This window comes from Falco peregrinus, chromosome 9 (assembly GCF_023634155.1).
Source record: "Falco peregrinus isolate bFalPer1 chromosome 9, bFalPer1.pri, whole genome shotgun sequence".
NCBI classification, from domain to species: domain Eukaryota; kingdom Metazoa; phylum Chordata; class Aves; order Falconiformes; family Falconidae; genus Falco; species Falco peregrinus.
Window position 1 is genome coordinate 38,731,136 of NC_073729.1, and position 25,335 is coordinate 38,756,470.

The 25,335-nt window shown below is 49.0% G+C and overlaps 1 protein-coding gene across 6 annotated transcripts in view; it reads right to left on the bottom strand.

Moving 5' to 3' along the window:
* Positions 1-25,335, bottom strand: part of LOC101916624 (rho GTPase-activating protein 39-like) — a 67,762-nt gene that overhangs the window by 26,986 nt on the left and 15,441 nt on the right. For 3 of the 6 annotated variants that reach the window (XM_013297453.3, XM_055814053.1, XM_055814052.1), the window contains exon 2: positions 1,593-1,991. The exons of 1 other annotated variant lie outside the window; for it this stretch is intronic. In XM_013297453.3, the coding sequence (XP_013152907.2) occupies positions 1,593-1,948 (356 nt within the window). In that variant the 5' untranslated portion in view covers positions 1,949-1,991. Of the gene's footprint in view, positions 1-237; positions 350-1,592; positions 1,992-25,335 lie in introns of those variants that run through there. 2 more of the 6 variants (XM_055814055.1, XM_055814056.1) reach the window with 2 other exon arrangements.

Below are 25,335 nucleotides of genomic sequence, written 5' to 3' on the forward strand. Positions count from 1 at the left end.
GTTACCCGGACCAAGGCTGAGGAGTCCATGTTTCCCTCCTGAGAGCCAAATCAGAAGTATTTTGGACCCCACATAGCTCAGGGTATCTTACGCCCTGTGCAAGGACCTTGTACTCGCCCCTCTGGAAAGACTTAGTTTGCTGGCACCTGTCCCAACTGTCCCAGAATACCAGGCTGCAGAGGGACAAGGAGGGGAAGCCAGTCGGTTCACGGCAAATCCCACGTGCCTGTGGCTCACCTGTGGTCACTGGCGGGGGACACACACCAGAGGGAACTGGGAGCTACTGAGGTTCAGCTTAAGGCATTTCTCACTCTTTGGGTTTCTCCTGGCAGAGCAGGGATCATGCTCTGGATGGGTCTGAAGCTCAGAGGGGCAGCTCCTGGGGCAGGAGGCAATGGAAGCATCACAGGCACTTTCTGGTGCACTTCATGTGCATCACCAGTGTTTCCCAGTCATGCAGATCTGAAGTGAACACAGAAGCATCTTATAGGGGGCAGAAGACAAGCGATAAATCTCAGTGTAGGGCACTCTAGGTATGCATTTTCCAGAATCACCGTCCTACATGGGTTTTATCATCTTGACTTTTTTATTATCTCCTTGACTGCACCAGGCACACAGAGAGACAACCTCCATTCAAAACCCAAGCTGTTAAAAAAAGCCTAGCTCACTGCATTACCCAGAAGAGGGGACAAGGAGCACTGGCATAGATAGCAGAAGTCCCAGCCTGAGCTCTGCTCTAGCCCTTGGGTGAGTCACTTCTCAGCGTGACTCAACTGGGCTTGCTGCATGGCCTCCCCAGCTGTTGGTACCACATTCTCCAGGGCAGAACGACACCCAGACATGGCAAGAAGGATGCAGCGCAGCCCCAGGCAGTGGCCCAGGCAGATGGCCCAACCCCACAGAGCCTGGGGAGGGGATGCTTTTGTGCAGCTGAAGCTGGCAAAGTTTCAATACACCAGCACCCCCCACCCTTGTTGTCAGACTGGTTTGAGTTTAAGAAGATCTTTTAGCCAAAAAAAAACAGCATCCCATTATCATTCCAGGCTTGACAGACCAAATAACTGTGCCCAGGAACTCTGTCCCCGCAGCCCCACCTCCTGCCCTGGCTGAAGCTACAAGTACATGCAAGCAGACAAACGAATGGGGAGGAAAAGAGAGCAGCCAGGCTTACCCATACTCTGCAGCAGCCTAACCCCTCGCACAGCGGCTCAGCCATCCCAGCAAACCCCATCATAAGCGTCTGACAGAGCTCTCGTCACTGTGTGACATTCTTGCCTATCCCCACTCCTTCTGTTCAGCACAAAGGGCTCTGGAGTGACAATTATCTTTTGACGTGTGTTTTTGTGGTGCCTCACACAAACAAGGCCTGGCCCAGACTGGGGACATTCAAGTGGTACCACAGTGGTGAAAGTGTACAGCTGTATTCTGGGAAGAGGCCACGCAGTGGTGATCACTGGCCTGGCAGCACTTTGTCCCAGCACTGCACCCTCTCGGGGCAGCATGGCTTCCCAGCCCATTGGCCAGGCAGGTGCCTGCATGGCAACTGAAGCCACCCATCAAACACAAACAGAGAGGGCTACAGCTCTCCCTACCTGCCAGGCTCTTTCCTCTTCTCTGCAGAACAGTCCCTCTTGCCCTTTTCCATCTCCTGCAACAGGACCATTTGGATTGGGGTGCTTCTGCCATCACTGCCTGTGCTGCCCCGGTGCTGCTGGGCCCCGCAGTCAGGCTGGGAGCTGCGCTTCATGGCCTGGAGCTGTGCCAAGGGCACGATGTCACAGCCCTGGGGCCGGTGCCACACGGTCTGCTGTGTGATAGCATTGTAGTAGTAGAAGCGGTTGTTGTTTTGGTCGAAGAGCTCCCACCACTGCTTTTGGTCCGACTGGCGCACCTTCAGGTTGGGAGGAGGCTCCCAGCCACACTCACCCGTGGTCAGGTTAACATACATCCGCTCCTGGGAGCGGGGCTCGATGATCTCCACCCAATCCGAGCTGTAGGAACAAGAAAGCTGCATTAGTCTGGGCCAGAGGCTCGAGGCAAATGGGCTGTCTGGGAGTCCTACAGATCTGCTGCTTCTAGGCCAGGAAGCTGTGCTACAGATCAAAGCATTGCTTAGGGCCATTCAGTAATCCAGCAATCTAACTAAGGGGTTCGGGGGAAAGACAAGGGGAAGGGTTAGAGATGGGGCTGAGCCGAATCAGCAACTCCCTGGCACAAGGAAGGGGAGGTCTCCCCACCTAGTCCAGCCCTGACATCAGCTCACACCACTCACAAGTCTGGGTCTAGCAGCACAGGATGGGTGAACATCACCTGCTGATGCTCTGAGAACTCACATCAAGGGCTAGCATGCAGGAGTGCTGGCGCCTGGTGAGATATACAGGGAAATTCACTCTCAAGAGCAGGAGGCTCTGCAAAGGCAGGATCTGCTCCTTTTGGGAGCTGCACCCTGTTGTTAATACCACCTTGGGAGACCAAACCCCTGGCTCCTAACCCTGCAGGCAGCCTGCCCATGCAAGTGCCTGTCTGCAGGGCTCACATGCCACAGGTCTGGAAGGGATCTCTGGATCACCCAGTCCCTGCTTGAAGCCCACACTTGCTTGGCCAAAAGATATACATGGGGAGTGACTGGTGGATGAGAGCATCTCCACTGCAGGTTCCTCCTCTCCCCCCCTCGGTGACCCTTCAGGTGTAAGGTGACCCAAAGGACAGGCACAGCCTGCCACTGATCCATACCCCTCTGCTGCCCAGAGAAGCCCCTCACCAGCACCCATGCTGGCCCAGCCTAGGGCTTAGCGAGAAAGCAACGCAGGCAGCTGTAGGGCTGGTTTTCAGGCAGACCAGCATAATGGTTTTGTGGCAACAGAGGTGTTGGCCTGCTAAGTCCTCATACATGGCACATCAGCCTTCAACAGTAACCCACCTACCCCAAAAAGCTGGCCCAGGTGAGAGCAGAGGAGCTCAGCAAAGCCAGTATCTCCATGGTGCTGTAGCCAAAACAATTTTGGCTAGCCCAGATAAAAGAAGAAGGAGGTGCAAACGCCAACAGGACCTCCTCCTGCATGGGAGAGATGCTGCCACTAAAGTGATCTCACCCCTGACGGTATGCTCAAGTGTGCAGCTGAAAACAGGGATAAGATCTACACTGTGCCCCCCAGCACCTCCTCACACACTCCAAGTCCTGGCCCTCCACCCTCCTCCTCCTCACCACGGAGGTGGAGGCTGCAGGAAGGAGGCTGGACTTAACACAAGTTATTTCTGTTATTAATAAAAGCCATGTGAACAGGACAGGTCCAGAGCCACCCTTGAAACCCACCTCTGTCAGGTGCCCTGGGGGCTCGCCCTGACAGCCTCCAGCCACTCCCTGGCAAAGGCAAAGCAACAGGAGCCATTCCCAGAGGAACAGCAGAAGGGAGATCCCATTGCATCCCTCTCACACACCCTCTGCTGCTGGCCTGCGGTTTCTCAGAGGCATCTGGGCTGACAGTGGCAGCACTGCAGTGTTTGAAATGGCAGCCTGGTACTCGGCCCTGCTGGCACAACCATGGGAGCAGAGGCATCTGCTGGCAGGGCAGCACAGCCCTCGGCTCTGCCTGGGCTTTCTGGGGAAGGTCAGCATGTCCCATCCCACCAGTCAAGTCTAGGAGAGCATTTAAATTGCAGAACACACTAACTACCCTGCTAGGAAAACCGTGGGTGCATTCAATGCTGAACAGTCTGCCATGCACCCCTGAAAAGCAGCCTGCTCCTCAGCTCTTTGAGGATGCAAAATTGCTAAGTACAGTGTGAGTTCAACACAAAATAAACCTGAACTGCCTCTTTGAAAAGGTGCAATTCTCCCTGCCACAACACTTACCGTGCAATGCTGACCTCCATGCAGTCTCACACAGGGCTGATGTTCAGGCTACCAGACAGGCTGGCTGGGGAAGCTGATTCAGGTGAAAGCCACTTTTTTTGTGGTATAGTTCCATTTTCAGCCAGATCTGCTCACCCAGCCAGGCTATTACCACCACGAGCATTTGCACTGGTCCAACAAGCAGCTGGGAACAGAGAACGTCACCTTTCCCCATGGCACTGATTCCTGCTGGGCTCCCACCATTGCCAGAGCTGGGCAGGGTGCTGCCAAGAGCGTGCCTGCAAGTGGGTCCCACTTGGGAAACCCTGTGTCCAGAAAACATCTGGTTTGTTGTTCAGTATTTTTTGGTCAAAACTACATCAGTTCCCCTATTTGATTTAAGGTGAAAGAAACAGCTATACCAGTACCTCGTGCCATGGCTTGGGGTAGGAATCACAGAGCCAGCCTGATTATTTCCATGCAGTTGCAATGACAAACCATAGGCACAGGATCAAATCAGCAAGTCACTGCCATTATCAAGGGCATTGTCAACTGTAAAGAGATGCCATCCATAAATGGTATGAAAGGAGAAAACCAGGGCAGCAGCAGAGCCCAGCAGTGCTGGGAAGAGATGAACGCATTCACAGAGACAGCAGCAAAGAAGTGCAAGTAAGATAAGGAACTGGCAAAGAGGGTCCAAGGGACAGGTCAGAGGGGACATGAGGAGCAGCAACCTCTGAGAGCACCATAACTCTTCACAAGGACAGGCAGTCTCTAGGAAGTGGGGCACAGGGGACTTAGACCCAGGTGGCAGAGTGGCAACTTGAGCAGGGGCTGCCGCTGGAAGGGGGGAGGCTTCACCCAAAGAAGGGGAGCATGGCACACTGTCCTCTGGAGGGGAAAGACAGGGGAGCAGGAGAGCAGGCATGGTGGGACACCCCACACTGCAAAAGCGACACACACACACTGATGAGCTTGGGGGAGACAGGAAGTACTTATGGAGCAGCAAGGAAAAAAAACACAACAAACCAACCCTGCAAGGCCCAGCTGAGTGATCAAGACAGTTGAGTGATCAATCTTTTTAACGTTCAAGAGCACACTGGTTTTGATCTGTTTTGCCAGTACCTGGATTAACAACACTCTGAAACACTGACTGCTATACCACCACTGCTGCTCCTCAGGAGAGAGGAAGAGTCAGCTATTTTCTGTTAAGTGCAAGCTATTGAAAATAATGAATTCTTCTGATGGCACTTGGCCATGACTGAGCATATGTTGCTAACTATAGCTTTCCGTTTTAATAAGCTTACATTTATCTTTGCATGTAAAGACATGTAAGTGGATGACCTGGGTTGGTGACCTGTTCGGTCCCCTTAAAATTGAGGGGCTGAGGATGACTGAGTTAGAGTTTAACTAGGGGAAAAAAACTGCACAGAACACATTGAAATACCAAAGTACAATCACATTCATATGTAAAGACAGAAAAGGAAAAGCAAGGAGCACATTCCTGGAGCAGGGCCAGCTGCAGGCTGCCACACAAGGCTTGAACACAACATCAGGAACTCTGGAAAAACGTGATAAACCCAGGATCACAGAGAGGTAAGGCTGTAACTTGGAGATCAAAAAAATTAACTCCAGCTCCCCTTCACAGGGTTCAAGAAGTTCTTTCCTGGCAAATGTCTGAATAACGCTTTTCCCTGTCCTCTCAGCTCCAAGTGCTGGGCGACAGAGCAGCCATGGAGCATGTTGTATCCACTCTCACCAGTAAGGCAGTACCTAGCCATGGTCACAATGGGGGGATTCACTGTGGTGGTTTCAATCCATCTCACCTCTTGGGACTCAGTGGCCCCAGGCACAGGATTTCCCCACAGGCCCAGTTTGCAAACCCAGACCAAACCCCTCCAACTACAGCCCGAGCATGGGGGCACACAGCCCACTGGCATCGTGACAGCATCAGGGAACTAAACTGGTCACCAGAGGCCACAACACAGGACAATTTCAACACCCCCACTTGTTTAAAAAAAAAAAGTGCGCCCACATACCCAGTGTGCACCCTCCTGCATTGTCAGAGAGATTTCAGGAGTTTCCTCTGTGTCCTGAGCAAATACACAAATAGCTTCAATGCCTTGCAGCCTGTAAGTAGGCCACAGCACCAGCTGCTCATCCAAGTAGCCCAAGCCCCACCTGACTGCAAAGGTACTTGCCTTGGGCTCGCTCTTTCTTCAGAGGGATGCAAGGCTATGGGGGAGGCTCAGTCCCCAAGCAGCGAGGTGCCATGAGGGGTATGGTACACCAGGCATGCAAAAAGCAGGAGGAAGTGTAGGGCTTTTTATGCACAACTTCATTCCATATGGGCAAACAGATTTGTTCCCACCTGAAGGCTCAAGTCCTTGCAGGTCAGCAGCTTGGTTTTTAAGTGTTGTATAGAAAGAGCAGGTAAGAGGCCAAGCAGCTGTGCTCTGTCCTGCCAGCCTCTGGGACTGAGGTGACAGACATTTGCAAACTTTGCTCCTCCAAAGAGAGCTTTGGTCCCTCCTGGCTGCCAGTCCTGCCTGGCAACACCTGAGAATTAAAAATATTATTAAGTTATTAAAAAGGGTTTCAGTCTGAAAGAGCACCCTGCTAGCATCTTCTGATTAGATCTTCTCACAAAGGCTATAAATGTTAGCATGAGGGCCAAGAAAGAATAAAATTGTTTTAATTAAAGAGAAGGAAGCAGGACTAGAAATGGAAGGGACCAGATACAGAAGAGAAGAGTCACTTACAGGAAGAGCTGATAAACCACAAGTTGTTGAACAGGCACTACTCCACAGGACAGCTGGTTTTCTTGCCACCATCACCCAAGTGACACCACAGCCTGGGCAGCCAAGCACAGTCCTTGGACACCACAAGTTCTTCACAAGACCATCCATAGATAAGAATAGTAGAGAGATGTTTCCTCAAACGGAGCTGTCAGCTTCAGACCAATGCGATGTGATCACCCAGCCCACTGCATGAAGCCTTCTCTCCACCCATTACCTGTGCGCACTGCTCAGCAACAACTCAGGGAGGCATTCACCTGACAAGGGTGAGGGGGCCTCAAGGAAAGCCACAGGAAACCCCTGCCTCAGGGAGCTTCAACCAGCCTGCAAGTACACCCCTCTGTGTGGCTCCAAGAAGAGCTCTTCCAGCTTGATCTGCCATTTCACTTCCATATTCCATAATTTTTGGGTTTCTGTGCCCTGAGTCAAGATCCCACCTCCTCACCCCACTTCCCTCCTTTAGGATGAGCCCTCAAGAGAGCTGGGGCATTACCGAGTCCTTCTTAACCAAACATAACTCCATACCGAGGGATTTTTGACAACTAATGCTCCCAAAGGGAGCCTGCAGCCTGCTCAAAGGTGGCCCCAACACAAAAGTAAGCAACTGGGAAATTAACCTCTTCCTCCAGGAAACAGAAGTTTGAACACAGCCAGTGTACAATCTTGTACTTAATATCACAGAAGGGTGGCTGCACTCAGAGGACAGGGGACCTTCCTGGACAGCAGGAAACTGAAGAACTTGAGGGGCCGTAGGCCAATATGACCTCTATGAGCGCTGATGCTTTCCTTCGTATCTCCATATACCTCGCATGGACAAGGCACTGCTACCATGCCCTGCAGGGGCAGGCAGCTTGCCGTGTCCTTGCACGAAGAGCTGCAGTTTTTTGCCTATGGCTCCAAGCCAGGGATGCTGAAGCTTCTGTGAAGCCCCAGGGGGTGGTGGGGCTCCAGGACCAGGCAGATCCCATCATCAGAGGTCATTTAACTGAGGGCATGTCAATACCAAGACCAAGTACCTATTAAGTGGTCCTCCTTGAGGATGAGGGATGAAGAGTTTCGTCATCAGACACACAGAGACTTAAGTACAACTCTCAGAGACCAGTCATACTGCGATACTGGTCAGGGGCAGGGACATGTGCATGGGGCCCAGAGCTCCTTACTGCAGCAAGCAGCTGGGGTGATGCGGACGGGCATCTGAAATGACCTGTCCTACAGAGACAGGGAGTTCAGAGCCTCCTTCATTTGCTGCTAACGGTGACGAGGGGCCCCACGAGAGGGAGCAGAAGCAGCCTTACAGAGAACAAAGCCGTGTTTACAACCCCTACTGCTCCAAAGGGAGGCCCCAGTAGCAGACCAAGGCAAACCAGTTAAGGAACAGGGAGTGGATACCAGCCCAAAGGCACCAAAGCTGCTGACATTGCTCCTCCTATGCAGGTCCAGGCTCCCAGCTGGCTGAAGAACAGACGGGCTGTGCTCAAGCACCCCAACATCAGCACAGCTTTTAAGAGGATTGTGCTTGCCCCTTCACCTTCTGCACAACAGGCAAAGCCACCCCAGCACAGCATCCCAGCACACTGGGTGGCTTGTCAGACAGACTCCCTTTAGAAAAATGTCACTCAGTGCAGATGCTGAGCAATACAGTGCAACCCCTAGGGGGCTCCACATTGCTCAGATTTGCACAAAGCCAGGACAAGACCCTAACACTCATCTGTATCCTGGAGCTGAGAAGGCCTCCAAAAAGGCCTCTAGCACCAGCTCCTTGTGGCAATGCTCCACCAGCTGACCCAGTCAATTGAGGCTTTACTCACTGTGTTCTCTCAGCCAAGTCCAGAAAAGCTGTCATTTAGAACTTGGGGGAGTGAAAATACCCAAAACAACCCTCCTCCCCCATATATATATATATATATGAACTTTTTTTGAATACATGTGCATCTTTCAAAACAAAAATTATAGAGGAACTAAAATAAATATAAAATGTCAGCCTATTCCTAAAACTCCTCTGCTTCTGAAAATAAGTATTATGCAAACAAACCAACCTCTGTTTTGCAGGAGACAGACCAGACTGAAAATACAGAACAAATGGCTGCAATTGCTCAAAGCCTGAACACATGTGCTCAGCTCCAGTAAGAGCAGAATGGGGACAGCCCCCTGAAAGCAGAGTGCAGCCCAGCAACACATTACAGAGAGCAGAAGAGAGCACAGCACCATGACTTAGTTTGTGTGACAGGACCTCTTCCAGACTTTTACCTCTAACTCATCTATCTTGTTACTTTGGTGGTTTTAGTTTAAAAAAAAAAACAAACAAAAAAACCACAAAACAAAAAAACCACCACCACCAAAACACAACCAAAGCCCCAAGCCTTCTGCTAAGTTGTATTTTCAAAGATAAAGACGTCAGATGAGAAACTTTGTGGCCTTTTGGTTGCTCAGACCCTGCTGGTTCTTACTTCTTCCCTGGTCGTTCCCAAACTTTCCCCCACCCCCTGTACCAGCACTGCTGGCTCCTATTTTGCTGCTTTGAGTTTCCCAATTCACCCCAGCTCCAGAGCAGAACTGAGAGCAATGGGGCAGCTCATCCCACAAGAACGAGTCAGGGCAGCACCAAAATTAATAGAAGATTCCACTAAGGTCCTGTCTTGGAGAGAAAGTAGTAAGTAACAAGGCCATTCAGGACATGACTGAGATTTTCTACAAGAGGACCTGGAGGGGCAGAGGGGAATCTTCCCTGAGGGAAGACAGACATCATGCCAAGTCACACTACAAAGATAATCAGCTTAAAATAAAGCCCAGAACAGCCCCAAAGGTGTAAGGTCCTACAGCCTGGCACCAGCACCTTGGGTGGGACGGATGCACAGGCATCTCAAAGCACTGCACCTCAGTTGGGAGAAGGGAGGGCAGCACAGGAACTCCCACCACACCAACCTTCATGCTTTCCATCATCCACTCTGCACTGAGCACCACCCACCAGGACTTGTGCAGCCCCAGGCTCATACAGATCTGGACCCTGAAACCACTCCCAGGCAAGTCCTGGAGTCATGCATAGGGCACCCCACAGGGAGCTAAGGACAGAGAGACTTGAAGTGCTGCTCAACCCCACCCCATTCTCCATCCCTCCTCCAGAGGACAGGGGTTCTGCAACAGAGGGAAGAGCAAGGGGCAGGAAACATCCTCGTTTTCATGGCTTTGGGACAGAGCATGAAGCACCTGCTGAATGGGCTCTAACAGAACAGGAGTTCAGGCACTGGAGATGCAGACACAGTCACCAGGGGACTGCACAAACCAACACTAAAGGAAACTGCACCTGACAGCAGGAGGAGAAGTAAAATCCGCTCCCATTAACAAAATCTCAACGATGCAGACTGTACATAGCTCTGCCTGCACCTGCACAGCTAGGGTAAACACAGGCTCTTGCCACAGCTCCCCTGTTGGAGGCACAAAGCAGGGCTGGCTGCTGTGCCTGGGGAAAGGACCCACTGTTCCGTTGAAGACCAAGGGCCTCCCACTTCTCTCTATCCCCAAATTGTCAGTGAGGATGAGCACCATGGAGTGTATTATGGCTGGAGTACAGCTGTGGCCACTGCAGCCTGGGCAGAAGGTGAAAGGCATAAGATGTGAAAATGGTTACAAGCCCTTCCCTCTGCTCTTTGTAAGGGGCCCCAAGCTGGCCAGGGACATGGATCTGGCCAGACAGCCTCTCCTGTGTCTGTCCCAGACAACCCAATCCCTTGGAGAGCCTGAGCCCCTGGCCACAACAGAGCAGTGAGACAAGTTTCCTTGGGCTACAGGATCTGCCCAGACAACCCATCCAGCCCTTGAGCTGCTGCCACAGCCTTCTCTGGATCACTCCTGACATCATGTTTTGTACATCAGACCACAGCCCAAACCCCCAAGTCCTTAAACATCTGCCCTGAAGCTCTGCTTTGCCCCAGCTGCAGTGGCACCTCCTAAGCTCAGTGAAGGCTTCAGCAGAGTCATTTTTCCTTATAAGGGCTGAGCATTTGAGAACAAGGGGGAACTGGGGGGGGGGGGGGGGGGGGGGGAGGGCGCGGGCAGAGTACTGGCAGTTTTCACCCCCTCTAGAGTACTGGCAGTTTTCACCCCCTCTCTCTCCTTCCAAACATGCTGCATGGATCCACAGGCCCATCCACATCCCAGCTGCTGTGGGGGAGGTAGCTGTGGGGGAGGTAGCTGTGGGGGAGGTAGCTGTGGGGGAGGTAGCTGTGGGGGAGGTAGCTGTGGGGGAGGCTTGGTGCCAGCCAGGGGGCACTGGGTGCCCTGTAGGGGAGCTGAGGCCTGGTGCAGCTTGGTGCTGTCTTCCTGCCTGTACAGCCACAGGACACGTGGTCAGGTCTGTTGCCATTGGGACTCAAGAGTGATACCAGCAGCACTGCACTCAAGACAGTGACTGTATTCCATCTCAATACACTCGTGACCAGACTTTGTCCCCACAAACAGGATTTACATGGGAAGTCCTCAATTTTAGCAGGATCCTAGAGAGGAAATACTTCACAGTTGCTTAGGTGAAAGTATTAGGGGACAACCTGCAAGTTCAGCAACAATTGACCACTATGGCTGGGATGTATCCTGTCCTTCCTCCACCCCCTAGTGCTGCCCCACCAAGGCATACCAAGCTCAGCCCTCGGGCAGCAGCCTGGAGCCTTCCCATTGGCCCCAGAGACAATGTCCCTGGTTTCAGGGAGGATTTGCCCAGACACATATGCTGTAAGCACAGCTTGATGAGCATCCATTGCTGCCATCCCACCTGTACATGGCCCCCCTGAAGCAGGCAGCCAGCATTCACATGAGGCCTGCACCAGCTGGATCCTTTCAGGCATGCAGATCTCTGCAGTGAGGTACCCAAGCTCACACATCTGCTTTCCCCTTATGTCTTCTTGGGACACACCAAACTATGACAGATGCTCCCAGCTGGAGCAGAGCTAGGAGTAATAAATAAATCCACCTCCAGGAGTGTGTGCTGGCACTGAGTCATACAGCATCTGCCCCAGATAGGGCCCAAAGCACCTAAGAGCCCCCAGCATGAACATAACCCCAAAATTAAGCCTAGGCTGTTCCCATTTTTATCATGAGGATGGATACATAGCAGGAGGGAGGGACAGAGCATGGGTTTCCTGCCTTCCCAATAAGCTCCAGCACCATGTGGCTCCCTGCTGATTGAAACCCTGGTCAGTGACCAGAAAGCTGAACATGGCTTGTTGCTATTTCCATGGACCCCTAAGTCCCCTCCACCTCTCACCAGAGCAGTGACTCATCAGACACTCATCAGACCTAAGCAGGTCGACATTTCCCAATGCTGACAAGGCTGTGCCCGGGGCAAAGAGCTTTCTGCTGATACCACTGCAGGAATGAGGCAGAGAAGATGCACCTGCCAAAAGGACGAAGGGCAAAAGCCCAGAGTCCTGGAGAAGCAGCACACATCAAGTGCTCTCCCGAAGCCAAAGCAAGTAATGTCACACAGATGATATCCCTGCTATTTCAAGTACACAGCAGCACCTGCTGCCCTCTCTGTCATTCTAGGAATTACTGACAACGGTCCTGATTTATCTAGCTTGCTGCCCAGCTGCTTCAGAACTGATATTTACTCTTCACAGCCTCGTATGTCACCACTACCAATTCCAGGGATTCCTCCCAGCATTACCATGAAGCCCTTGCAGACAGGGACCCTGCAGCTGCTGCCTCAGCCAATTGATGCCAAGGAGACTAGCCCAGGAACAGCAGGCTCCACAATCAGAAGCTGTTGTAGGAAAAGCTGCCCCACCACATAAACACAGTAACTGCTCCACCACCCCAGCAGCAGCCCAAGTCACTCACGCTGCATGAGGAACATGGCTCTGCAGCCACTCGATTTTTGTCATTTCTGTGTATGGATAGATCATCCTAGGCTTGGTGAAACCATGAGAGGCATTGCACAGCCACAGACATACTGCACTGCTACAGAGCATGTAGTTTCCCGATACAGGAGAGGAAAAGAATAATTTTTCTACTATCTTCATCGAAGGGAAGAGTCCATAGCAACCATGAAAGAGCAAACAGCCAAGTGCCAGAGACATTCATTTGCTACACAAGGGAATACTGAGCAACAAGAAGAAAACATTTACAGAGGTTTCCGAATGAGGCCGATGCAGAAGACTGGGAAGACAGGAACAGAAAAGAAGCCTACAAAACCAGAAAAGGGAAACCGTCAGCTGGCATCTTGGGACCGAGCCGCCACCTTAGCAAGAGCATGCAGGGATGGGGACTGAAGGGACCTCTTGAGACACCCGCCTCAGGTCTAAAATAACCCTGCCAGACCACAAAAAGCCCACAACTTCAGCTTTCCTAAAGGAGGCACAGGAGCCAGCAGCAGTGGGGGGCTGGAGGAAACCAAGGTTGTAATTAGAGGGTAGAGCACCTACAAGGCAAGGCCATAAATAAATGGCCTGGTGTCACCAGGGGTGCCAGCTGCTGACTCCCTACAAACGGGCAGACTGCAGAGCATAAGGCTTTCAAGCACCAGCCTGCAAAGCTACATATCTGAAACAGCTACATTCCTAAATGGCATTAGCAAAACAATGGCCCTCTGTCTCTTTTCATTTAAAGGGCTGCCAGTCATTCATTAGCTGAAACACAGCGTCCCTTGAAAATTCATGCACAACACAGACGGTTTGCAAGGGACCAGGTTATTTTTCTCAGCTAGCAGAGCCTACAAGACAACGGTGACTAAAAGTATAAAACAAAGATAACAGTGTTTCATCACAACTTTTTAAAGCCATTCCCGTCTCTTGCAAACCTCTCTAGCTGCAGCTATCTGCCAACTCTGTTGAGAAAACTAAGCAGGAACAAACAGAGGGGCTCTTGAAAGTATTAGCTACCCAAGTTTGTTAAGAATGACTCAACCCTTACAATGCTGGGATGGCAAAGGAATTTGGCATCAAGTCAAAGGCAACAGGAAACACAAAGTCCACAAACGATTACCTCTCCCCTGCGCCCAGAGCTGCCATCAGGAAACTCATCCTGACAGGACTCCATGCAGAAAAGCTGCTTCAGAGTTGTCATTTTCCCCAGCCCAAAGCACACTAATTTCCTCTGGCAAGGGAAGAGAGGCAGTAAATAAACAGCTGAAAACCGCAGCCACAGAGTTCATAAACCCTTCATAAAACAATAAGCAAAAAAAACTCTTTTCCATGAGAAATTAATTTCTTGTATTTGTTTTGCCTACAGCACTCACTGAACAAAAAGCACATCAGACATGACAGAGTAAGGACGCTGTAAAGCCAATGAACTGGACTGCACTGCACCGGTCCCCTCCTGCATGCTTGCCCCATGGAGCAGCACACAGTTCCCTACTCCATGCACACCTTGATCCCCAAAAAGCTCGCCTATTGATGACTGAATTAGCAGTCTGTATGAAAAACACAGCCCATCCTTGATTTTTTCCATTGTTTTTAATTCTGATGTAATGAACAATGAAAAAAAAAGTTTCCTCTGAAAGGAAAGGCATGTTTAAGTGTTTCCCCAAACTGACATTCTTTTCCTAATTGTCTCAAAATGTTATGGTGAAGGTAGGAGTCACATCCTGTGAGCTGCATCTCAACCTCTGCTTTTGTGCGCGACACACTTGCATCTGTAGGGTTAGCAGTGGCTACAGCAATACCTTCGAACTCCAAATAAACAAAAATACTAGTTATGTATAGTTCTGATGCTTTGTCATTAACAGGATCTGGCTTGATTTAATGAGAAAAAGACAGAGTCGCTCAACCTTGCCTTACAACGCAGTCACAGCCTTTTTAAAGCTAGACATTTCTGAAACCTCACATGTTGGAACAAAGTGCAATTAGTTAAAGCCCAAAATCTGCCTTTGCTCACATCAAAGAAGCTCACCTTTGCTCACGTCAAAGAAGCAAAGGTGGAATTAACCTTCCTAAGAGTCAGAAATAAGCCAGTCATTGGTGAACAGTTGTGTCAGTCACCCAAGGCTCTCGAAAAGGGTGTCACGTTATTTCTTGGAGGCGTCCATGAGAAAAACCAGCTGGGCTGTGTGAGCTGGTACCATCCCAGCCAGGTTCACTTGGCTGAACTCCGCATTGCGTGTGCAGCTACCCCCCGGGAGCTGCAGCCCTAGGCAGCGCCTCTGGTGCTACTGCGTTCAACAGACCTCCCAAGAAACAGGTAGGGCAGCAACAGAAGAAGGATCCAGTTGCTCCCTGCAGATAAGACTGAATTATTTCTTGCCTTGGACCAAGCTTTTGCAGGGCATATGCTCATTTCTTCAGTTTCTCCATGGAGGCTGGTAGGATGAAAGATGCTGTGTTTTCTATTAAGTCTTTTTCTCTCTGTTACAATGGTAAGCTGTCAATCCAGCAGGTTCGGGAGATTGGGGGAAGGGTGATGTCAAAAACTGTTGCATCAGAAGAAGCTGCAAGACTCGACAGCGCCGTAAAATAAGGAAGACATTCTATGAGCACTCTGATTTTCCTTTTAACTCGCAAGTTGGTGAGGAAAGGGGGCAGTGAGGCTTCTACAGTTAACAGCTACACTTCTGCAGAATAAAACCAAACTCCTTGGGGAAGAGGCAATTGGCCTGGCAAAACGACTCATTCCTTACACGGATGAAAGTGGGTGACTGTACAGCTGTGACTTGTGTACTACCTGAACCAGAGCTGGGGACAGACTCATGATCCTGATGCTCATCCACTGCAGTGCATCACAAATGCTCGGGCTCAAGAGGAACTGCCAGCACAAGCAAAAGACAAGTCTGACCTTTTCCACAGCTCTTCAGAAGGTGCCAAAAGACCTGGCAGTGGTATTTCTGACACACTTCCACCTCAAAGGAGACTCATCCGGGTGTGGTAACGTGGCTGGGAAAAAGCGGATGTGCACTTGGGGATTTTAAACATAGCTAAATTCAACTACTGCCAAGGACAGCTGAACTGCAAATTTGAATACACATGGTTTATCTTGCTTAAATGACTGAGAGATAAGTTAAGAAATCGTGCAGACCAGAGACTGGCCCAGATCATGTTTAACTGGCAGCAGGTTCTCCCCTTGATCAAGTCAGCCTGAAATAAACACTTAAGCTTCCATGCATAGCTGGAAGAGTAAATATGTGTCACAATTGTCAGGGGTGGGGGGCGGGGGAAGACAGAGCAGAAAAAAGAAAAGGAATAAAAAAAATCAGACTCTGCTTTCTTAGAAATAGCACAAGAGACACAGCTTAGTTCAGGAGGCAGCTGCAGAGCTGGCAGCGCTAAACAGGATCTCCAGAACAAAAAAAAAAAAAAAAAAAAATCCAGGAAACCCCCAGTGTCACTTCTTCCCACAACTGATCGAAAATGAGCTTATCCCTCGCACTTGGTACATGGTACATGAGGAAGAAGAAACTTCCTGGCTACAGTTATTAATAGCACCACAATGAGCAAGTATGAGAAGTTACACTGCAGCCCTGGAAGATCTTGGCTGGATCTTGAAAATATCTGTTGCCATGGCAGTAATTGCTATACATGGTAACAGCGAACAGTGGTGTGAGAACAATTTACTTTTTGATTTGGTGCCCAAAACAAGTTCTTTTGTTTTTTCTCAGCAAAAGACCTAGCATTTATTAGCTTGTGTTCAGTCCAAAACTGAGCTTTTCACTTACAAAAAAAGAGCAAAAAAACACAGTGGCACTTATTCTACTTCCAGCAGTTAGAAGCAAGGACTTTTCTAAGATGGGATGACCTGATATTCAATATTCAACATGACAGAGGACCAGAGTGGTGTCATGACTTCTTCATTCTGTCCACTGCTCCCGTCTTTGCTGTTTACAATCTCTTCCTCCCTTCCTGCAGTGCTGCTGAACGCAGGCCAGTACTTCCGCAGAAACACCTGTTACCCCTGACCTCATTCCTGAATTTCAGTGCTCAAAATTTCTTCCCTCGTTTGCTTGGAGCCCATCACTGTGCACATGGACCACAGCATGCTCTTCCCCGGGCATTGCTTCCATCCCCATTTCTAGGTCACATACAAATGCTGTGAGCAGCAGAGATCCCAGCCTGTCTCCCTACGGGACTTCCCTCCACTGTGAGGTTTGACAGTCTACTCCTCATTTTCATAGCCTATCTTTTAAGCATTTATTCACCCATGCATCCCATGATGGACTTCTTTTGGATACCCCATGCTGAAACCTTTCAGAGAGGTCCCCTAGACCACTCCACTGCATCAGCCCTGCCATGTTCTCACAAACACCTTCCAAATACCAATGGAGTCATATGGCTCAATTTTGGTCTACAAAAGCCATGCTGGCTCTTCCGCAACATGTCATACCTACCTTTGTTCCTACTTAATGTCAGTTTCTGGAAACTTTCTAAAACTAAGATACACACCTTAGAATCCAGCTGCTCCTCCATCCTGCCTACAGCCAGGCCAACAGGAGAGAACTGTTCAGCAAACCACATGAGTCTAGTCATGCCCTCATCTCCAGCTTCTTCCTTATTCCCCCAGAATCCACACTTATATTATGGATGCTATAGGTATATCCCTGCCTGTTCTTCCCAGTATCTGTTTCAGACTGGCTGCCCATAACTTTACCCAAATGCTCTTTAAACCTGCTGATGCCTTTTGCATCCACAGCCTCCCAGGACAAAGAATTCAGAATTTCAGCACACATTGTATAAAATAAAAGTACTTCCTTCTACCTACTTTAAACCAATCTCCTGTATCAAGTTTCATCAAGTGCCCCTGGTTCTAGTGCCATAAGAATTGGTAGATAAAATTCAACGTAATCAGTGCCTTCATGATTTTGTATACCTTGATCATATGCTACGCCAAACTTCTATTCCAAACCAGGGAGTCACGATTTCCACCCACCCTCACCCCCCATAAGGCAGGTGCTCTGTCTCTCAAGTCATTTTAACTGTCTTTTCTACAGCCTCTCCACCACCACTGTCCTTCTCAAGATGCAGAAACCAGAACTGCATGCAGCCCCTAAGATATGCACCAAGGTGTTACAGGGTCAAAATGATGCCCTCTGTCTTTTTATTATGTCCTTTGCTGATGGTGACCAAAATACATTGGCTTTTCTGGCTCACACACACAGAGCTGATGATTCCGAGCTCCTTCCCGAGCTGTAACCACCAGTTCCAGGTTTAGTATCATACAGGCCTGGTACAGGTAATTTTCCCCTGGGAGTACCCCACATCATCTTACACTGAAGTTCCTCTGCCATTTATTCATCCACTTGCTCAGTCCTGTGAGTCCTTCTGGATTTCTTTACCTTCAATGAGGTATCCAAACACCTGAAGGAACTGAGGGTCCTCTGCAGTCTTGGGGACTTCACCACACCCCTCCATGCCTAAGGTCGCCCACAGAATGAATACCAGTCCCAACACCAGTCTCTGGGGCCTCACTGCTGACTCCTACCCACGGTGAAAAAAGGCTATTAAGCCCTGTTCTTTGCATCCTAATCTTCCACTAGCTCTCAGTCCATAACAAGACCTTTCCCCCATGCCCATGGTGACTTAGCTTCTTGAAAGCCTTTGGTGGAGAACCTTGTCAAAGGCTGTTTGAAAACCCAGATATGGGAAATCTATTGGTCTTGCCACCCACGTGCTCATCAGCCTCTGGCAGATCCATGAGGCAGGGCATGCCTTTACATTAGCCTTGTTAACTGTCTTCCAAGAGACCGCACTTGGCCATGCCTTCAGTGATCCTGTGCAGAGGCCCAAGCATGGAGGTCAGACCCACTGGTCTGTGGTCCCCAGGATCCTCTCTACAGCCCTTCCCTAGCAGTGGGCCTGGCACAGATATTGAGCTACCTGATGTGTACCTCCCCAATCTCCTCAAGACTCCCCTCTTTTAAAAAATGCCATCACATTTGCCACCATCCATTTCTGTGATACCAAGGGCACTTAAGCAACAGGATATACACAAAAGTATCTCAGCAATTTCAGATTTAAGAACCTATAGTACTCTTGAGTAAACACTATCTGTTCCTTACGGTTTCTTATCAGTTCCTCTGTTTGCTCTAAAGCCATTTCTACGGACATTCAATGTCAGACAACTTCTCAGACAGCTCTTATGTAGAGAGCCTGTAGTTTGCAAAGCTACAAAGCTCCTCCACAGGAGTCACGACAGCCAAAAAATGGTTTAGATCTTTCTGTGATGCCTTTATCTTCCGTACCTCTCACACCCTGATCCCTTCTTCTGCCTGTCTCCAAAAGGTTTCTGATATATTTGAAAAGTAATCATACTGGCAAATTCACTCTTCAAGTATTATTCTGGCCTGCCTCATTTTGATTTTACATGTGATCTGCTGAAGCATATACTTTTTTTTTGGTCCTCTTGTAAGGACTCAGCTTCCCCTTTTTGACCAATATCCTTCTCATTCCATTAGCCTTATTTCCCCTGAACATTTCCTTTTGTTTTCCATCTTTCTTAAAAAGACAAAAAAACCCCCACCAAAAAACAACAGGGGGAAAAAAACCACTTTGATACTTTCTCAGTAGAGGCGCATCCATTCCTTCTGAGCCGCCAGTGTCACCATACCACCTCTGGTCCTACCAGCTACTCTTTAGCAGAGGGACAGTTGTACAAGACAGACGGTATCAGGGCTCTTACAAAACAGACAGCCCGTTTTTGGCAGACTTGGGAGCAAACACTACCTCTACAACACAGCAGACATTAAGTCTCATTAATTTTATTAATGCTGCCAGTCATAAAGTGCCCATCATAACCACAAGCTCAGTGTTATCATGATTGTTACTGGGCACATACATACTGAGTTTTCACAGGCAGCTGCATATTCCCAGTTTCCAGATGCCCAAACTGAAGATAGGTTTCCAGCCGGAAACATATTACATGACCAAAGCACCTCCCAAGGCACCCACCACACGAGAGGCACAGGGTTCAAGGCTACTCCTTCCTGGGGGAACACAGGACCACATCAAAGGGCAGCCAAGATCCCAGGAGAGCAGTGCTCTGTGGCAACGTCTCCCTTCCACAGAACAGCCACAGCCTGGGCTTTCTCCTTTGTTCTCAGCACTGCTGAGCACACAGAGCTGCTGTAAGGGTCAAAGCTTGCCCAACTCCTGCCACATTCCTGCCAGAGACGAGAAGCAGAGCTCAAATTGCTAACAAACTGCAAAACAGGTTTAGTGAGCAACAGGTTTTAATTTAAAAAAATAAAAAAAAATAATCACTGATCAATTTTTGCCTGAAGCACAGGAAAAACGAGGGTTTGCACTGCCCAGCTGGTCACTCCTCCTCTTGATGTTTACTGTCACAGCTTAGCAGGTGTGAAATTGAAAGAGATGAAGCCTGATACTCTTCTGCATCTTGAGCAGTACAGACAGCTCTGTCATGACAGACAGGGCCACAGCCCAGAAAGGGGCTGGCTGAACATGTCCCCCCCAGCAGCACCCACTTTTCACAGCCAGCCACACTGACACCGCTCTTCATCTGCAGGCCCATGTACTGCCTGTCCTAACGAAAGGCTGCACTTCCACAAGGACCAACACACAGTCCAAGCTCTAGTACAGACACATCTCACCATTAAAGCTATGTTTACGCCCACAGATGTCATTTGCCTTTCCCAGGGAAAACAGCTGCAACACTAGGAGGGTTTAGAGCTATATCCCTTGAGGCAAAGCAGCACAAATTCCTATTGCAGGTAATAGCCCCAAAATGGTAATTTCAGGGGAATACTGTTAACTCAGTGTCAAGCCCCTTAAATCCTTTCTGCTGTCCATGGAACCTCCAGGTTTAACCCAGGTCTGGCTGGGACATGGAGGGCAAGAAAGCAGCACCACAGGCAGCCCCACAATAAATTTGTTCTCTGAGCATCCCCACACATTCACTTGAAGAAATGGCTGCTGCTGCAAACAGCAAAGGTTTAAGCAACGTAACAGGAATTAAACACATGCCCTCCCCTGCCTGTGCCAAGGGCCTGCAGCATGCCACTCCTGGGGGCCAAATTCTGCTTTGGGCAGGTGCTGCACGTGCTGCCAGGATTGCAGTAATGGAGCTGCTGCGGCCAGCTGCAAGGGCTATTTTATTTCAGTGCCCAGAGTACAAGATGTACACGTATCAGGGAACACTCTCAAATAGGAAACAGTGCTCTTCCCCAAAGAGCCTCTGGTGCAAGATGCAGCCCAAAATCAACATGCCACAAGTGCAGCTCACCACCCAAGCCATCCAGGCCAGGTAGGAATGAGCACATCAGCTACTGGAAGTCGCCCATTTTTCTATTTTGAGCTGAACTCTGGGCTGTTTCACTAAGCCATTTGGTGATCACCACACTGTCCACCCTTTACCACCTGCAGTCTGTGCTCCAGAGACAGCAGGGTAGACCCAGAAAGTAGACCAACATGACATTTCCCTCTAGCCCTGCAACAAGCATGCCTTGCACTGAACACATTGGGTTACCAAAAAACTTCTCCTCCCCCAAGTACAGACAGCTCTTGCAGCTCAGCAAAAGCTTTCCTTATCCAGATAGACACAAAAACAAGTGATTTCATCCCACCAAGACCGCATAACGTTTAAGCGCACAATTGCTCAGATGTTACAGGCAGTGCTGGATGGCCAGCTAGGGACTCTGCCACCGCACCCCAAGAGGCTGCCTTGCCACAGAAGAGTTCTGGGGAGCCAGAAAAGCTGAATCACCAACATCTCGCCCTTTGCCAGACTCCATCCAGCCCTCCTCCTCTCCAGAAAAAAGGCAACCTGAACAAGTGTCCTCCACTAAAGGAAGCTCTGCCCTGCAGCAGCTCTCTGCCAGCCTCCAGCTCACAGTAAGGTTTTGACATTCAAGGACAAAGTCTCAGCAACATACCCAAAGTCACCCCTGCAGCTCAGTGTCCAATGAACCACAGGAGAGGGAACTGAATTACATCATGGTACACTGAAAACAGAATGGATCCAGTGCCTTGCTGCTGCTGGAAGGAGGGGGCCCCCTCCATGCCCATTCATCCCTATTCTTTTCCCATGGTGCATCCCCGGCACTCCTCACACAAGGACACTAAAGCTCCTCAAATACCTCATGGAGCTTGCTAACTAAAAAGCAGCCAGTGTTCCCTTGCTTTAGTGAACTCAACCATCCTGGTGAAAAGGACCCAGGGCCAGGAGAGAGAGAGAGAGAGAGAAAAAAAAAAAAAAAAAAAAAAAAGAGTGGCAGTGCACAGCTTCACGCCTGGAACATCATCACTATCTTGATCTTTTATATGTTTATTGCCATCCCAAAACTAGAGTTCTGCTTTGGAAAAGCCTTCAGTCTCCAGAACCTCAAACCTCTGTTTTAAACTAATTTCAAATTACAGCTTCAGTGCAGTCCGGCAGAGTTGTCAGACCACCAGGCATTTCCTCAGCAGCTTCTAAACCTGCAGTACAGAAAGGAACGCAACACCTGCTTTTCACCCTCATTTTCAGTGATTTTAAAACTAATTTAATGAAAACTGAAGTAGCTCATTTCAGGGCCAAGCTTTCTAAGGAGTTTCCAAGCCAAAACTGGAACTCTTCTGCCATTTGTGCTCTAACGCAGGCCTGCAGGTGAGAGCCCAAGGGCAGCACTGACCCAAGCACAAAGCTGCCCTCTAAGCCCTAATACTACTTGCTTCATATTCATTTTACTGTACTGACTAAATGCAACTCAACCATACCCCAGACAAACTATCCATTGTATTACAACGGTATAAATTGCTAAGAAAATTTACTTTCATATTATAACATGTTTAGCATTTGTCCTTAGGCATACATTAAGTGTTTCTCATGGCACACGCACTCCAGGCTCTGCACCTCAGCTCACAGCCCTTTTGCCATCTCTCTGTTTTGCTTGATGTTGATTCATTACCAAGAATTCATAAAACACTTGGAGCTTCTCCTCTCACCGTAACTTTGAGCAATGCTTGAATGGCCTAATAAAAAAAACCCCAAGCCTAATTACTGTAGCTAGGGAGCAAAGAAAAGCTAAACTGTGTGGCTAATACACAGCTGGATATTTGTAGCTATCAAAGGACTATCAAAGAACTACAGTATAGATGAGAAAGAAACAGTCACTGGGCCGCAAGAGGACCAAATATGGCATTTACAGTTTTACCTCAGACCAAACATGTTAAAATTAACAGTTGGACTGAGTTACTGTTTAAATGCACGTAAGTCCGAGTCAGAGACTGGATTACAGTGTGTGACCACCCACAGCTTACCCCACATCTGGAAACAACCCTGCACTTGCTATTTCCCACACAGCACCAAAAGCACATGGGGGACCAGCCCAGAGTAGATAAGGCTGTGTGTGGGAGCACAACTGTACAAGCAGATTAGCAGATGGGTGAGGACCAGGCACTGGAGCAGCTGGGGCAGCCAGGATGAGTAGGCTAAAGCAGGTCGGAGTCCTGACAATAGAACCAAACCAACCACCACAATGGCCCAGCAGCCTGTGCAGACGCACTGGAAACTGCAGCCAACACCCACCACCTGGTCTGGCCACAGCCTCTGGAGTGGCATCTTTCCAGGCAACACTACACAACACTGCTCACCCATTGCGTTCCCTGGGTCTGTATTTCAATCAGCTATAAAGTCTCCTCAGATAACTTTTTCTCTCACTTCACTTCGTTACCGGAAATATTTTATGCCATTTGTCCTTCTAAACCAAGCCCTAGCTGCTGCTGCACATGAAAACTCATGCACAAGAAACTGTACTGCCTCAGAGTCAAAAAAACCAAGACCATTGAACTCCATGTGGTTAAAGGGGATTTGCTGAGCTCAGTTCCAACTTGTCAGGCACCAGTGTGCAGGGCTTTTCTTGGTATCACTGCTGATGAAGACAGTAAGCCTCTGTCATTCTTCTGGGAAGAAAACCCACACAACCACAAACAAAACCAAACAGAAAAACCAGAGCTACAGAACAAAGAAGGCATCCCTGCTACAGTGCATCTGGCCCTGGGCCACTGGTTCACGATGTCCAAGATGACACAAAATCCCACTACACAGAGTCTTTTCTGCTTCTGTAACAGGTTTCCAGTCAGAAAGCAGCGAACTTGTTTGCTCCGGTAGGAAACAGCCCTGTCTGCCAAAGCCAAGTGCCTTATGGCAGCGTCCCACATCTGTCAAGTTACACAAATGAGCCCGGCACAGGTTTGGTGTCATGTGCGTCCCGTCCTGTCCTGTCCCCGCCCTCCCCCCCCCACTTAAGTTGTTTGGTTTTGGTGGATCATAAACCCTGTGGCTAAGAAAAAGGTCAGTTTAGAGGGGACCAGGACTGCTCTGCTCCACTTCAGGCTGTGACAGGAATGTGCAGCAAGTCTGGGGAGCATGGGGTGCTCACCATCATCTTTGTTTCATCTCTTACCAGAGCGGTTTCCACCAAGCAAGGCCAAGGGCAGTGACAGCTTGGCTTGGGGAACTGGTCACAACCAGAATACAAGCGGGGGGAAGAAAATACATCCTTTATGTAGAACTTGCCTTCTATTTGCCTCTGATGGCTGACGAAGATGCCAATGAATAATTTTATTTGGACCTCTCTATTTCAGAAGTTCCCCAGCGCTCTGCAGCATAAAGTGCTCTGTGGAATTTCATACAAGACCTTAAGTCCAAAAAGACAGAATAGCCTGAAAAAAATAATCTCAGCATCTCCAGTGCTTTGGTCTTTCAGCTTTTTTTTTTTTTTTCCAGGGGGAATTTTCTGAAGTTGATATTATCCAACCCAAACCCCCTCTTTTCACCTGAAGTGTATAACTGTGGGAGGCCAGATACACCTCGAGCTGCTACACAAGCCATAACAATGCTCCCCCCAGGGATCACTAAGTCCTTTCCATCTCCCATGCTTAGCTGCAAACAAGTAATGTGGATCTTCAGCATCCTCATTATAAACTTCCCAAACATCTTTTGGCTCTATCCATTGCATAAACAAAAAATGGTAGCTGAGGACACACAAAGAAAAAAGCTTGGGAGAGTAGCTGGAGGATGGTTGACACCAACTACACTGGAATTCACTGGTCAATATTCAACTGGAAACACAAAACACTTATTCCTTATATCAGTAACCTCAAATGCTTGGAATGGTAATTAGGATGAGAGAATATATCCCAAATGGTATTTTTTTCATCCTCCCATGAGACAAAGACCAAGTGCAAAAAAAGTTTCTCTTTACCTACAGTATCTCGTTCCAGATGTACAAGTAAGATGGACCTCACACCTGCTGTTTTAGTCAATATTTTTCTGCCACTCCAAAAACTGACTGCTTTAAGAAACTGCCCAAAGCAGAAGACAACTCTTCCCCATGAAAAGTATAAAAACACAATCAGACAGACTGCTTGCTTCAGTGGACACTTAGGACTGAGCTACTAAAAAGCATGAGAAATCGCTTGGTCATTAAAGCCATCCTTCCTACAGAGGAACTGCCTTCCTGCGCACCTTGACACAGGCAAAAATTGACATCACATGTTTAAGTAATGACAGAAAAGCTCAGAAACCCTTTATGAATTCAGCTAAACCGAAATCCCAGTGTCTGCTCTGGAATTTATTTTTAATACAAATAAGAGGCACTTCACTAATTAAAAAGCCCTCCAGGCAGATTTGTATAAAGAAACACAAGCAAATACATGTCACAACAAGGCACAAATAATTGGGCTCCACCTGGGAAGGACTGATGGAGCCTAAACAAAGCATTTCAAATTCTGACATATTTACTTGCTGAAAGCTTGCAGCATCTCCTCCTAATTGCATCATCCACTGAGAAAG